The sequence below is a fragment of the Perca fluviatilis genome, chromosome 5, assembly GCF_010015445.1.
Source record: "Perca fluviatilis chromosome 5, GENO_Pfluv_1.0, whole genome shotgun sequence".
Classification (NCBI taxonomy): domain Eukaryota; kingdom Metazoa; phylum Chordata; class Actinopteri; order Perciformes; family Percidae; genus Perca; species Perca fluviatilis.
The window spans coordinates 15,935,994-15,952,263 of NC_053116.1; the positions used below are offsets into that span (position 1 = coordinate 15,935,994).

Sequence of the window (16,270 nt, forward strand, 5' to 3'; positions counted from 1 at the left end):
GTGTAGGTTGCAGTTACAGCATCACATATACATATGTAGCCTTCTATTGTAGGCCCATTAGGGAACAACACCCATATGAATATCAAATTGATGGGTTTTTATTGCCAGATAGAGTTGAAAGGTGGTAACAGAGAAAGGCTAGTAGCCGTCTTGGTAGACACTATTAAAATGCTCACAGGGTTCCTGTTATAGATTGGCGCACCATGTTTGGGGGTCATCTCTGTCAAATCGCATGTATATGGACATTGTCTTTCTCTCTTTCCTTTGACTCTGCATTGCTTGAATGGATTTGTTTTTTACGCTCCAGTGGAGTGAGAGAAACAGCGGAGAGCAGAGTTCTTTCTGCCTGTGATGAGCAATTCACTCATACACTTATCCAGAAAATGAAATAACTTTTAGATTCATAATTTTTAGTGGTGGAAAGTAACTAAGTGCATTTACTTAAATACTGTACTTCAGTAAAGTTTTGAGGTAGGTTAAGTGTTACGTTTTAATTATACTCTACTACATTTCAGAGACAAATTTTGTACTTTTTACTCCACTACATTTATTTGACAGCTATGGTTACTTACTACTTTTAAAATTAAAATTTTACATAAAAAATGTAAATAAGCTTATAAATAAAATACATTGTTAAATATTAAACAAGGTGTTCTCAAACTTTTGGGATTTTTACCCCTTTACAAAAGATAATTGTTGCCCTTCTCAGATGGTTTCTATGTAATGCATGCTACTTCCAACCCCATTAATCATCTCATCTTGTGGTCCTATTAAAAGTATATAAAGTAGTTCTAACAGCTTTTGCTGACAATACCTCTGTAGTTTACATAAATAGGCAGGACTTTTACTTGTAATGGGGTACAATCAGTTGCCCCTTTGGTTACAAATAAAGTTCTACTTGATTACATTACATTGATATACATTACTGTAGTGGTACTGTACTGGTTCCACCACTGTTTATAAGGACTTATATGAAGAAGGCTAACACGCATCATGGAGGAACATCCACTAGATGGAACTATTGTAGGCTAGGGGTGTAGGACGTTTGGGCTCGGTGGGTTTCATTTTGGCCAGCCTGCGTGGCTTCTTAGAATGCAGAAATAGAACAGATAAACACATATAGTAAAACTGTTGTAAAAATAGACGCCTAGAGGTCAGCCGATGGCTTTGCTCTTATTGCGTTGCTCCACTTTTGATGACGTGAAGTCTATTTTACGCTGTGATCAAATAAGATATAATTTAGAAAGCTTCTATCATGTTTTTTGCCCTGAGCTTCAATTCAAATTCAAAATAAACACTTTGTTCCATATTTGGATCACAGCAAATATTCCCATATTTACTATACATTTGCACTTGGCACTGGACTAAGTCAAGTAGTTCTGCCCAGCAGGACCTACACGTTGGATGTTTACACTAAAACAAAATATAACTGTCCTTTTTTACCACGACATGTCCCTGCCTTACTGAATGATTGTTGTTCCACTTAACTTGCCAGTGGCTACGCACTGCACTGTAGCATCAGCCAATGGTGGAATCCCTTGGTGGCGTGTCTGGACTGGATCCCATGTGGGGTTACACCACGTTGCCACTGCTACAGCAAACATTTCACCCTGCCACAAAGTCTTGCACATGTGTGGGATTTTACTGTTAACGAACAAGAAGAGAGACAGTATAATCGGATGTCAACTGCCCACCTCACCTGCTTCCATACCTGCACTTAAAATGAAGCTCAAATAGTCAAACATTACCAATGCAACATACAGTATGTTGACTATTCAATGTTTTTCCATGATATGAAGTAAAAAAATATATATAAGGAGCACATCTTTGGCAAAGTAATTTAACTTAATTTTATTAAAATATTGAATAGACAACTTTCTCACCACGTACACAAAAATGTTTAACCTCCTGAAAGAGACATCAAAAGACAAAAAAATACAAATTAGTTTCCAAATCATTTTAAACATTTAAGACAACCGCCAAATGTCCAGCTCATGATAGCCTACCCGTGGTGAGGACTGATAAGAATGTATGTTTACTCAGAGCTTTTAAGCAAATGTGTAGACTGTTGAAACATGACCATTGCTTTTGCTAAAATGTGCAAATTGAAATTTTACGTCATCACTCATGCTCGCTGTCTGACACGCTTTAAGTCCTCCAAAATGACCCCAAAATATAAACAATTAAAAGAACAAAAAAAAAAAAAAGACAACAATTTCCCATATCTATGCAATTATCATTTATGACAATGCAAAATTAACTACTACTGTGCAACTAAATGGACTACATCCAACGGCTTTGTTTGTGATAACAAGAGGAGGTGAATTGTGCAGGATCTTAGTCCAGGCTTTGTTTCCTCTTAAGGCATGTAAGCTTGAAAGGTCCTCTTCATCAGAAACCAGGGCTGCCAGATAGAAGGGTGTGCTTCACATCACAGAACCCAAATCAAGAGAGACACATCTGTCTTTCTCTTGAGCTTCCTTCAGTGTCCATTTATCGTTGTCTTAGGTAGGTGTGCGTGCATGTATTTACAAACTTTACCAAATGCATTGCCTCTGCATACTTCCTAATACGTGCAGTGATAAGCAAGGCACCAACTTGATGCATCTTATGACAGCCTCTTCATGTGTACATCTCACTGCAATCCATCATCACTCACTCCCTTCCGTAGTAAATCTTAGATGTACTTCCCTGTCTCCTCTCCTTATATATTCTATTGATTAGCATGGGTTTATGTATGATTGCAGTACACCGTTAGGTCTACATTTGCATCTGTATGTGGACAATTTTGGGCGTACTGAGCATTTGGACTGTTTGGGATATTTCGAAAGAGAAGGAGGAGGAGGTGGGGGGGTGGGAGTGTAAGGGGCGGTGCTGTCTGAGCCTCTAGAAAACAGGCAGTCTGGTGGAGGTCAGAGTACAGGCATTGATATCCTCAGTGTGAGAGGCTCTGTGCAGGGACGGTTCTGAGGCACTGCGGTTTATCTTAGGTAGGGCATGCTGGAGAAGCTCAATGGAGGACAAGATCTAAAAAAAAAAATAAAAAGACAGAAGAAGAAATAAGATTAATTAAACAAAAACACTTTTTGTTTAGCTTGAAGTCTACAATTAGACTGTACTTCACCTGCGGGAAGAGCGGCCTCTCGTCCTTGGACTTCTTGATGCAGTCGGCCACCAACCTTTTCATGGCTTTAGGGCAGTTCTTGTAGAGCTTACTGAGGTCTGGAGACAAATAGCCTCTTCCCACCATGAAGATAATCTGAGAGGAGGGAGTCACACGCAGCAGATAGACTGAGGGAGTGTGCGGAGCATAGATCACATTTGCAAATATTTCCGAGTTGAACTATTGATCCAAGTCAGTGCGACAGTAAGGACACCTGATCAGTCCTAAATCGGCAGTCCATCTCAGAGATATTTTAGAAGTACAGTCAGTGAGCCAAAGGTGACAAGCCTCTGAAACACTGCAGCTATTGTGAAGGCATGAGTGCATGATGCAGCAGAGATAGAATGGATGATAAGAGTACTCTATGTGCTTTCCAGTTCAGCAGTGGAACAGAACAGTACTTATGGGCACACTTTGTACTTCAGCCCATTTTAAATACAAACACAGTGAACTGAACAAGGAACCAGACACGATCCAAACCAGGTCTCGTGGCCTGTGGGAGGACGAACACGAACACACACACACACACACACACACCCGAACAGGGTTGTGTTACGGGGTCTAAAATTAGGCCAGTGGCTCCAGGACGCCCGCCTCTGTTCCATGGTGGGCCTTAGGCCAGCTCCACAGCCCCCTTCAGACAGCGACCCAGTGTCTTTCCACCACCTTCTGGCCCTGGCCTCACAGTCTGACACTGGGACCCAGGCGAGGACTAGAGCTTAGGCACTTGTCTGACCGTGGGCTACAGCTCTGTTTTACACACCCAAATCTAATAAAGTAGCAACAACTTGCAGTCTTAATGTCACCTATACGCAGATCTGTACCACTAAACTATTGTCACCTGACATACAGTATGACATGTAGAAATTATGAGACTTTACCTGATCTCTAGTTGCTATCAGGGAGTATGGGAGCTCTCCCGTCATTAGCTCAAAGAGAACAATTCCATAGGAATAGACATCAGACTGGAAGCTGTAGGGGTTGTTATCCTGCATCCGGATAACCTCAGGAGCCTTGTGGACATACAGATTTTTAAAATGAAACACAAGGGATGATATTTTCTTTTTAGATTTTTGTTACATTTATTTTATCCATTTGTGTTTCAATGTAGTCTTCTTATATGCTTAAGTGAACTCAAAGCTGTGTTACTGACCATCCAGAGAATGGATCCAGAGGGCTGCTCCACCTGATGAGAGCCGCTCCATCTGGCCTTCACCGTTGCCAGACCAAAGTCTCCAATTTTCACCGTTAGCCCTTCATGCAAGAAGATGTCTACGCTGCTGTCAAGGATGCACAGCTAAAGCACACTGAGTAAACGTACATCCTGATCAGTATGAGGATTACACACACACACACACACACACACACACACACACACACACACACACACACACACACACACACACACACACACACACACACACACACACACACACACACACACACACACACACACACACACACACACACACACACACACACACACAAGGATACTGTTGGACTTCATGTCACGATGAATGATGTTCTTTGCATGCAGATAGCTAAAAAAAATGAGGAAGAAAAAAAAAAATTAGATGACATCTTGGTTCCTTTTAATTTTGTTTATCAGTAAAGCTCCAATCGTCAGGGCTTACTCCATGCCCTGAGCTGTCTGCCTGGCGATGTCTATGAGCTGGATTATCTTGAAGTTTGTCTCCAGGACGTGAATGTGTTTGTAGAGGCTGCTGCCTTCACACCACTGGGTCACAATGGCCAGGTTGTCCTTCGTCATGTAGCCCATGAACAACAGGATGTTGACATGTCGTGTTTTCCTGTGACCAGAGGAAGAGCAAAAGAGGAAATTACCAAAACGAAGATAAAAATCAAAGTTTGCATTGAAGATGATTCACCAAGAATTTAACAATTTGCAACTTTCAAAAACAGCTGAAAAACGCAGCTTAACAAAAACACCCAATGTATCGATGCCATTGCTTACCTCAAGACTGCCACTTCATTTCTGAATGCCTGAAACTGCTCTGGTGTGGGGTCAGTCACCTTCAAAATCTTCACTGCTACATCACCTACAACGCAAATAGTCTGCTCAGTTACCACTGACCCACAGAAACCCACTGTGAGCTCATATGAAAAGCCATGCTGCATGCACACGGATCACTTTTCAACCATTTTATGTGTCAGGTAACTGATTTGAAAGTGTTAAGTGTAGTATGAAAATGTGAAAGTGCTAGCGGTTACACCTGAATGTGCCCTGCCCCATCTGAAATGCATTCCTACCATGCCATTTCCCTTTGTACACAGTTCCAAATGAGCCTGAACCGATGCGGGAGTTCAGATAGACCTCACTGGCCTCAATCTCCCAGTAGTAACTGGAGTCCCTCTTGTCCCGAGGCCTCTGGATAAACAGAAATCAACAAGTAGGGTAGATTGCATAACTGGTCTGAAAGTATTTACTCTATAGCAGGGTTACTACAGGTTTCACCAAGTCAAATTTAAGACTTTCCAAGACCTTTTTAAGACCATTATGAATGAAATTTAAGACCTATATCACAACATCAACAAAAAAAAATTCCAGACGGAAACGTCTGAAACAAATCCCAGATTTCCTGATTGGCATTATAGGACTGGTGTCTAGATTGTAAATAAATTGCATATCGGTCTCATTTGTAGTCGTAATACAGAGAATGATATATTTGGAAAAAAAAACAAAAAAAAAACACATTCTAAAGCGCTGCAGGAACATTTCAATGATCATTAGAGGTAGCATTACATGGACGAAGAAAAATGAAGACCTTTTAAAATTATTTTAAGACCTAGAACACAATACTTTCATTTTAGACTTTTTAAGGCCTACAATTTAGATGTTGAAATTTTAGACTTTTTTAAGACCCCGCGGAAACCCAGTATATACACACACACAATATACCAGCAGGGATGTAAAGAGTACTAGACTATTTTATTCAAGTAAAAGTAATATTACTCCCGAAATGTAGCGAATAACAATACTTCATAAAATAAGTAAAATGGCTGATCTTTAGAAAAAAATTGCCTAATTCATTACCTCCTCTTCTGCATACAAGACAAAACATAGAACTTACAATTTTATTTTTCTCCTGAGTGTTGAAGGACGGGACCCTCTCTCGCTGAGCAGGTGCAGGGGCTTTGGACTGGGGCTGGGACCAGCCTGTAGGGCTCTGGCTGGGGGAACTCCCCGCTTCAGGAATACAGAGAGAAGATTGAAGCAATTCAGGACGGAAGGAAATCAATCATTTAGTCCAGGGAACTCTATGTATATGTTGAACTTACATGTGGCACTTTGTAGTTTGGCTTATTTGAAGCTACTGTACTTTGAAGCTAATGCACTTCATCTACAGTATATGATTCTTGCTGTTCTGAGTTTGTACCGTCATGGTTGAATGCACTTACCGGAAGTCACTTTGGATAAAAGCGCTAAATGAAATGTAACGTAAAGGATTATATAGCGTGTCAGAGAAAGAAAAAAAAAGAAATTGATTCACGTACGTATGGTGAAAAAATTCACCATACGTACATGAATCAAGGAGGAGAAAGGAAAAGAAAATCGCAATACTCAATACTTTCGAATCGCAATACTTCTAGAATTGCAATAAATAAATAAAAAATAAATCGCAATACAAATCAAATCGGCACCCATGTATCGTGGAAGAATCGAATCGGGACAAAAGCATATCGACCCAGCCCTAGTGTCCGATAGCAAAACTTAATTTTTTAGGATGTCACTAAATGGAATATAAGAATTCTCTCTAATCTATTCTTCTCTATTTAACAATTTGGGACACAGCTTCACGCTTGTATCAGGCTCACCCTCAAAAAATGAAGCTATGATACATGAACATGAAGTGGCCTATCACATAAAGATTAGTGTTGTATTACCACCTCTACTGCTTAGCTATTTTTAATGTCTGTTGAATAGGATAGGTAGACCTCAATGTCCAATGAGAAAATTTCCATTTTGGAGGTAGAAGCGGATGGCTAGATAATCAATAGACAAGTACAGGTTTGAATTTGAACACCTCTAGGTTTTAAATGAATGCACAATTAATAAAGGGGATAGGTTAGTGGGGAGGGTGAAGGGAGGAAGTGTGTAATGCAGCACAAAAGTACACAACATTACGAAATGCAGAGCAAGTACTTACCCGAGTCGTGATCACGCATTGCATCCTAGAGAGACAAAAAAATAAAACTTCTGTCAGCGTGTTCAAACAGTAAAACACATGCTGTGCAGTCACTCGTGGTTTGACTTCAGTACTAAGATGTGAATGCAGATAGCCTGTTTGCAATGCATGCCATTCAGACCGCACACAGACGCTCCGCTTTCTAACCTTTTCTGGACTCTCAGATGAGGCCTCAACAAAAGACTGGGAGAAGTGCACAATACCTACTTTCCTCTTCAGCCAGAATCTATGGCACCAGGAGCTGGGGGAGGTATTCAGGCAGTCTAGCTACTCCCCAGCAGGGTACACAATACAACAGGCCAGTGAGGACAGGAGGAAAAGGGACACAGTAAAGGAAAGTAAGGAAGGAATGATGCAAAGAGTGATGCCCAGGTTACTGCCTGGACAGAATATAGAGAATATATTCTACAAAGCAAGTCAAACGAGTGAGCTGATTATGCAAGAAAAATGGACAGTGAAAAAGCAGAAACTAGAACTAAACAGGGGGGAAGTCAAGTGTCGCACATTTTAAAATCGCTCAAATAAGATGCCATCAGGGGAATTACACAAAACAGGCTCAACCCCGTCCAGGTGGATTGGATAACATAACACAGAGGTAGATAAGAGGTAGAAAGAAGCAGGGCGAAGATAGTTTGAATGCCTAGAGACGTACGTAGGAGATATTTTAGGAGTGGCTTGAACCTACAGGAGTACCCAAGGAGTTTGGTGTGTAGTTACCTCAATCATGCTGCTGTCTACAGGCATGGTAGTGCTAACCATGTGGACGTTGGGCGTGGAAGTGGAGCGCTGTCTCTGGGAGAGCCAGCCGCCTGTGGGTGTGTAAGGCGTGGTGTAGTTGAAGGCATGGGGGGTGGAATATCGGTGGGCTGAGCTGTGAAGGTGAACAGGGATGGAATATTACGACAGAGCAGCTATAGTTTGTCTACATCTTGTGTCACTGCTTCAAAATGACACACACACACACACACACACACACACACACACACACACACACACACACACACACACACACACACACACACACACACACACACACACACACACACACACACACACACACACACACACACACACACACACACACACACACAAAGCTAACACTGAATGCTGTGACTTCTTTAAAAATTGGACTGCCTTGGGTGTGGTGGTGGTTGATGCAGGGGCTTTCTGGTTTCATTTCTGTCATTTTCTCTCCCTTTCCCATTTCAAGATTCATCTGTTTATATTGTGCCATCAACAAACTGCTACCACACATGCAAAATCAATAAGAGGCATACCATATTGGGGGGAGGTGCTGCAAAGATAGCACTGTGAGGAAGTAGTTCTTGGTTCATTTTATTGTGGCCTTGCCTTTATACCATTTTCGGCTAACTTCACACTGTAGAGGTATTTTTCCCTTGATGTTTGCCAAGATCAGTATTGGCTCAGCTGAAGAGTACAAAGCTCACCAGCCAAAAATGTTAATCTGCAAAGAATCCAAATGTAAGTCTGACTTGAGAAGTTCATTTTACAAGCCCAAAATCGAATCCAGTTCACATATCCCAAAACAGCCCTGTTACTGGATTATTAAACTGTGCTGTACTGTAGCTGCTGGTTAAGCTGGGGACAGTGGAAGCTGAGTGACGTATATAAACAGAGATCATATTAAATAACACTTATGACCATGGAGTGCACTCCTTGAGAACAATCCCCCTTCTGGCAATACATGACTATGTTTCAAAAGAGTATTTTAGATCCTCTGCATGGAACAACTTGATACTTTGTGAGCGCTAATTTGGCAGCTCAGAGTGCTTTTTAACCATCTTAAGTGCTCCTGAAACAACAGGCTCTTTTCACGCATCTCATTACATCAGCACTTGGACTGGTAAGCCCCCATAAAGCTGAGGACGTTATTAAAAATAGGATTCCATTCAAGTAAGATTAAGGTTCTTGCCACATTAGAACTATGGCTGTTTCGCAGTCAAGCATGACACATAACAGAAAATGACAAAAGGTCATCATGGCTTCCTAAACCTGCCAATGTATCTCCACATCTATTAACAGTACACTCATCCAATACCTCATTTTTATTAGTCAGTACTCTGTAGCAACTAAAGCATTTGTGTTGCCAGCAGTTTGCAGTTCACACAGCACCCCACATGTTTTTAACCTCTTGTAGATATGAAGCTGTTTTTGTATGAGAGGGTCCCGGTTTTGTTTATCTCGTGCACACGCACGCAGACGAACGCACGTGACATGCCAAGATATGGGGCAATGCACCCGTAAAGACAGGGAAGAGGAAACTGTTAGCAAGTAAACATGGATGTAAACAATGCTGGATTTGAAATACTTAAAAAAAACGGCTTTGCAAATGTTTTACGAGGATTGGACACATTTGTTAGAGCTCAAGAATACACACACAATGAGTCTGGGTGACTAACACTGAATGTAAACATAACTTTTGTTTGTTTACAAGAAAACTCTACAGGGCCCGACTAAAAGACAAGTAAAGTCCTTCTTTCCTCTGGAGGAAAAAGAGGAGGGCTCAATTCAGAAAAAGCATTTTCATATAGTTTGTATCCTGTGTGTGCATGCGTATGCTCAGTTTTCCAAAATGTCTCATTTGTGCATGTATCATTTGCACCTGAGAATGGGTAGAATGTAATCTTGAGGGCAATAACTACTGTAGGTACGAATAGTATGTAGCCTATAATACTAAAAACACTGAGAGGATGGGTTATGGATTGGTCAAACATTAAAAACTTTGCCTTACCTTGGAAACCGTGATAAGGATTCTCTCATTCGCCGGGACGTCAGTGGGGGGAGTGACGGGGCACCACTCTCACCAGGTGTTGGACACAACCTGAAGATGAAGAGTGATAGAGAGTAAATCTCTCGTAGCATACAGTGTGTGGGAATGTGGGAGCGCTTAATCAAATAACAGCTGACTGCTACAGACTACAGTGGTCGTCAGGTGAAAGGGCTCATCTCTTCACTGACGATATGGATCTTTCAATGCTTACGGTCTGTGCTATAGCCTGCATGCAAAATAAACACTAATAAGCTTCTATTCTCAGTGTGAGTATGCAAATCCATATATGGGCTAAGACCTAATCAGGAGACCTGTGGTATCAGCAGAACCAGCTTTCCCTATTTCATCTCAGCAACACAATTTCTGATGCACTATGAATCCAACCTCAGATTGAATTAAATTATATACATATTCTATATAATGTATCTATATTCTATATGGCAAGCATATCTGTCAGTTATATTTCTATAATGAATTATTCGTGATGTAATGTTCAAAAAGTATTGTTACAGAATGTAATGACAAGTTACTGATGGCCTTTTTTACATTATACTCTCATTTCAAGGTGAAGACACTTACAGGAGTTGTCTGATATTGCTCCAGTCCACACACATCGTGGGCACTTTAGTGCTACAATGCTCATGGAATTTGTAGCCGCACGTTTGGCAACGGAAACCATTCAAAAGAAACTTCTGGCAAATGTCACAGAACGCTAGTTTCAGATATGTTTTCCGAACCTGAAAATGACAGAAATGTTGTTGTTGTTTTTTTTTATTTCTTTAGCAGTAACACTTTGCAGTGACATGAGTGTGAGGATATCGTAAAAGCTTTAGGTACTCACAAAATTATGCGTCGTCAAGGGAACATGATCTAAAACCTCCACCAGTAGCTCTTCTCCAATCAGGGAGGTGCAGTCAGTGTTCCAATCCATGCGTAATTTTTTACTAGTGCAAAAATAAAAAAAAAAAGGACAAAAGGCTTTGCATGAAGGGGTATCAAGCAATCAAAAATAACCACAGTGGGTAGGAATGTGATTTGTACAATTTCTGATCTTACAAACCCACGGTAGTCCCGAGCTCACCTCCTCTGTCCTGGATGCAGCCTAAAAACAGCGCAGCACTGAGGCTGCAGACCTCGCACCTTTAATGCTTTAATCAGGCAACTGTGCAGGGTCATTCCTGGTCGCACGTTTACCTGAGGGACAAAAAAGTATTCATTCCTCTCTTGCCTGCCAGGATGTAAGCAGCTCCATATTCCTCTAGGTACTATGTGTTCAACTGCAGTATTTTTGCGGCCTTATTGGAAGTCTGGAAATCAGTATGCCATCTTCTACATGCAGGAAAAAAATCCACTCACCACAGTGCGCTGCTGGTTTGGGAGGTAGACACGGATAGTGCTGCTCGTCTTAGAGTCGGGCATCTTGCTGTCGTCTGAGGAGCGACGCTGACAAGGAAAGCCCTGGACCAACGTCGGGGAAAGGCACGGGCCCTCGAACGCAGAGTCCTTCATTCCGAAACCGTTGCTCAGGGTCTTCCACGCTCCCTGGAGGTGCTCCATTAGTAAAGCTAAGTGCACTCAATCTGTCAAGTGCACTCTGAAAAAAAGAAAAGAAAATGCACACAGTATTACCAGTCCAAATGCTTGAGAGCTCACACCAAGAACTGTCTCCCTAATATGACCTAATATATCAGTTCTCTTTCTTCTGTGTAAGAATATTGGTGGTGTGCAAACTTGGTGTCAAAGTTTAGGTTTGGGTTAGGACATCGCAAACTTGTTTGATGTAATCTCCAAACATCATCTCTCCAAGTGCAACTAACCCTCTTGGGTGATGTCATGATTAGGGCCATTTCAGGGTTATGCCAGTATGTTAGTAGCGAGTATGACAGGAAAAGTAAAGAGAACATGTACTGTTGTGAACTGTTTAGTGGTCATATTTTCTTATTAAACTATGGGCTCAACTCTACACTATATCACACTATAGAAGTAGTTTTAAGAATAGCAAGTGCTCTTTTTGGCATAACACTAGCAATTGCCCTCTTCTTTTCATTTGAGAGGGAGCAGCAGAGCAATGTAGACACACTAATTCACTCAGAACAGGGGAATCTCAGGTTGTTACAGAAGTCAGCCTTATATGCGCTCAGACTTTTTCTGCATGGTCAGGCATAGGGCTGCACGATATTAGGAAAATATCTAATTGCGATTATTTTGACTGACATTGCGATATGAATCACGATATTGGAGGGAATGATAATTTTTGTATAGTTATTATCATTTTCATTGAAAAAGTGTGATTTTTTTTCCGCAAGGATCTGTACCAAAAAAAGATTTTTTTCTTTAGTCTGTAGGATACGATTTGTAGGCCGGGATGTCTCTGCAGCACCACAATACTTTATTGTACAATTGTTTGACACATATTTTGTCTTTAACAAATATTGCGGCCCCCCTGCAATTTGGATATTGCACTAGTTCATATTGCGATTTCGTTAAAATTGCGATTAATTGTGCAGCCCTAGTCAGGCAACTAAAACTCAACAGCTTGTAACATTTAGTATCACAATGTTCATATATAATGTCTAATTTTAAAAGATAGAGGAAAATAATAACTTTAAAAATACTGATGCACTAAACAAAAACATCTATGATTCTTGAAAACAAAAAACTAAAAAAAATTATTTGTCAACCATGCCATGGCTTGAAGAAACTTCTGCTTTGTTTTCAATACAAACTGCAGAATCTGTAAAACTTGACCGATTCTTGGTCTTCATTTTCAGTGTGTATACTTTAACTCTGGGGGGGGGGAAATCCTAATTATCTCTGGTGAGTCCTATTTAACGCTGAAGACATGATCACTGCAGTTGGTGGTTAGCTGTCACAGCACACATACAGGTGTGTCATCAACACAGAAAAGAAGGAACTTGGAAGACTGTGGGTCTTCCACCCTTCCCACCATGCTGCAGGAATGGTGTTCAAAACAAGTGCTGTGATCCATCCAGAAAAAGGCTAAGTTATCAACAGAAAAAAAAGTGAAGTCCAGAATAATTAGACTTTACTCCCATGTGCTGCTTAGAGCTGCTCTACAAACAGACCAGTCTACCACAGTCAACTTTACAATCCCACAACTATTGTTGCATCCACAGAGGGGATATCTTTGTAGGTGAGGTCAGTGTCAGCAGGTTAGCATATTTTGGGAGACTTACGTGGGCTCGCTAAACTGACTTTTAAACGCCTTCAATTGAGTTGCAATTAAATCCAACTTAGGCCTACTAGTAAACGTACTAGTAAAATAAGCCTACTAATGAAAGGCTTGCACGATTTACACAACTACGGAAGCCATTAGTGTTTTTATAAGGCCTGGTAGATCCAGTTATTACTGTGAAATTGCCTGTAGGCCCTCAGAGGCGATCTCTATCGTTAAACTTCACTGCTCAGCTCTGTTCGCTCTCCATTCAAATGCCCCTTGTTCAAACGATGCATGTCGTGGTCATGCGCCTTATGGAGAAGCATTAACAAGTAAGTTGTAGTTAGCTTCTTCTTTTTTTTAAACATAATTCAAAGAGTAGCAATGCTAAGAGCCAGTAGCCTGTGTGTGCGCTTACCAAGAGAAGTTAGGAAAGTTGTGCTCCGCCATAACTTCAGGAAAAAGTGGCGTCGGTGACATCATCATATTTGCAACGCATTCAAAGAAAAAGGAAAAAGTCGAAGTTGGTAAAGAACCTGAAATTGTATCAAATTATGGATCCGGTAAATGTAGCAATAACGGTAAGACGTGGAGGTCACAGGCGGGTCTCTTTTACGAGCCACCAAATATAATAGGAAAAGTTTGATCTCCCAGTCGTGGTAAATGCGAGAAAAAAAAAAATCCGTCGGATCCTCAAAGTGACAAGGCGAGGGATAGCCTACTCTTGAGTCCCGTGAAGAACTTTCAAATTAAAACTCCAATAATTGATCGCCACTGCCTTGCTTTTAAATCAATATTTACGTTGTTAAGGAGAAGGTGAAAAGGTTTGAGTTGGTGTCGTGCGTCCGTCTGACGCCAGTGATTGAAACAGGACCTTGCAGTCATAACAAGAGTTGCAAGCATCATCAGCATTACTCACACTGCGCAACTATAGCACACATTTAATCCCTCCCACTATGGTAAAACAGTTGTTTTTGCTTTTTATAAATGAAAAGTACATTTTGAAATGTTGGTTTCTAAATATGTGACCATATTTTACAGCACACTAATAGGCTAGTCTATTTAAAGTCCTATTCTGTAGTCGCGTTGAGCTCATACAGGTTCATTTTTCCCTAAAGGCAATGCGTGTGAAACATTAATATAGGTTTTTAATGCACATTTATTAAAATAATAGTTGCAACAGCAACTTTTGAAAAGCAACAAAAAACAAAACAAAAAATCGGCCCACTACCGGTTTGGAGTAAATCCATTATGAACTCCAAGTGCACCATCATCTGGAGATTTGGGCACAGTGCAGCATTGTAGCATTGGGAATTATTTTGGAGTCTTTCTGATATTCATGACAGCCATGCTACATTTTACGCATCTAAACAAACACACAATAAATAGTCGACAAAAAAAGTCCCACCTATAGGCCTAATATTTAGGTGTGAAGATTTCTCTTTAAATTGAAGGAAATGCATAATTCTTTAGTTCGTGGATTTGAAATGGTTAAAATAACAGACTTAAACATTATATTTTTTGTCAGCCAAGAACACATATTCTTTCCAAAACTGGTTTCGAAACAGTACAATTGTGAACCCATAACCTCTACACTCACCATGTGTTCACCATCTCTGTAGCATCCCGGTCTGGGTCCCCTGAGGTACCCTACAGATGGCTCATAGGTCCTTTCAGCAAGCTGGAGTTGACACCATCTGAGATTAAAACAGCTTCATCAACCTCCCCGGTCAGTGTGTCTTGATGGGTTCAGCATACATTGTTTCCATGAAGCAGCAACAGACAATTTTTGCTAGAAATCTAAATCACAAACCCATGTTATATTCCAATTTTGCGTTCATTCTAACCATTTAACTTTACAGTTTAGTCTATTTTCTGAGAGATATTCCATCTAACAAATAACAGACATGCCAAATACTGTTTCTGTGAAGATGAGGGCAGGGCTTTCTCATTGGGGAGCGTTTTAAGGTACTCCACCCCACATGCAATAGTACAAGTGTATTTTAGTCAGCATGGGGGAAATATGGTGATACATCTTTTAATCCATTCAAAATTATGCACCACAGGTTGTGACATTTCCCCCTGCTTTGTATCAAAGGTTGTGAGCTGCAGAACAAAGACCATGGGTAATAAGAATTGCTATCTCAGAGCTTTACAACAAAAGCCACCTTAAGACAGAGATGAATGCATCTTTCCCATTATTGATCTGAGCACTCAGGCCAGTTAGCTGAGATGCTTGCAGCTCAAATGGATTGTTGTCTCTATCAGTCCACTTGTATTTAAAATATGATGCAATCAGGATTCGTTAAACAAGAAGGGTCCGCATCAGGGTTATACAATTAGTCTGAAACACACACACTATTGCTAGATTGTTATGCTATTATTTAGGTCTATTTATTTATTAGTTTAACTTTGGGGCATTCTCAAACAAACTAAGTAGCATAGCCTATAAATGGTAATTTCAGATGTTTTTAAGAAGTGCACAAATTGTATACAAAATTACTTCAGTGTTTTAAATTGACCTCTTATGTATTATTCATCACTGACTAATAATTGTTGCTTATTTGCTCAGATTCAGATCAAAGATTCTGATCCACTTTAGTCTGGAACACATACTTCAAATACACTTTTTACTTCAACACTTTCATCTGGCTGGTTAGTTTTAACGAGAAACAGTGGTAGCATTTATTAAGAACCAGAACATCTCTACAGGCACTGATTCTGTAAACAAAGCCACTCTGAGACATGTCTTAGATACTGCTGTTGATTTAATTAAATAAAACTGTAGATATCAGGAAAGTTAGCTGGAATGGGTTACTGAAGAGATGAAAGTGGTCACCATACAGCCTAATCACACAATATAGGCTATTATCACATGAACCATTGACCATTTCAAATATATTTTAAGTTTCCTTTTAAAATGTGAATAG

General features: G+C 40.4%; 1 protein-coding gene across 4 annotated transcripts; it reads right to left on the reverse strand.

Annotated features, from left to right (window-relative positions):
• Positions 1-1,835: 1,835 nt before the first annotated feature.
• raf1a (Raf-1 proto-oncogene, serine/threonine kinase a) lies at positions 1,836-15,037 on the reverse strand. 4 transcript variants are annotated; one of them, XM_039801503.1, is made up of 18 exons: positions 14,941-15,037; positions 11,519-11,756; positions 11,244-11,356; positions 11,004-11,106; positions 10,742-10,899; positions 10,124-10,213; positions 8,089-8,242; positions 7,519-7,638; positions 7,333-7,357; positions 6,256-6,371; positions 5,435-5,552; positions 5,139-5,223; positions 4,798-4,974; positions 4,658-4,704; positions 4,317-4,435; positions 4,045-4,176; positions 3,125-3,259; positions 1,836-3,027 (listed from the first exon to the last, which is right to left on the reverse strand). In XM_039801503.1, exons 2-18 carry the CDS (start codon positions 11,717-11,719, stop codon positions 2,887-2,889), a joined length of 2,034 nt encoding a protein of 677 aa, XP_039657437.1. In that variant the 5' UTR covers positions 11,720-11,756; positions 14,941-15,037; the 3' UTR covers positions 1,836-2,886. The 4 variants fall into 4 exon arrangements, with proteins under 4 accessions (XP_039657437.1, XP_039657435.1, XP_039657439.1 ...); XM_039801501.1 differs by lacking the exon at positions 14,941-15,037 and adding an exon at positions 13,759-14,239; XM_039801504.1 differs by lacking the exon at positions 14,941-15,037 and adding an exon at positions 13,759-14,239 and having other exon boundaries at positions 2,887-3,027; positions 7,579-7,638.
• Between the last annotated feature and the right edge of the window lie 1,233 nt (positions 15,038-16,270).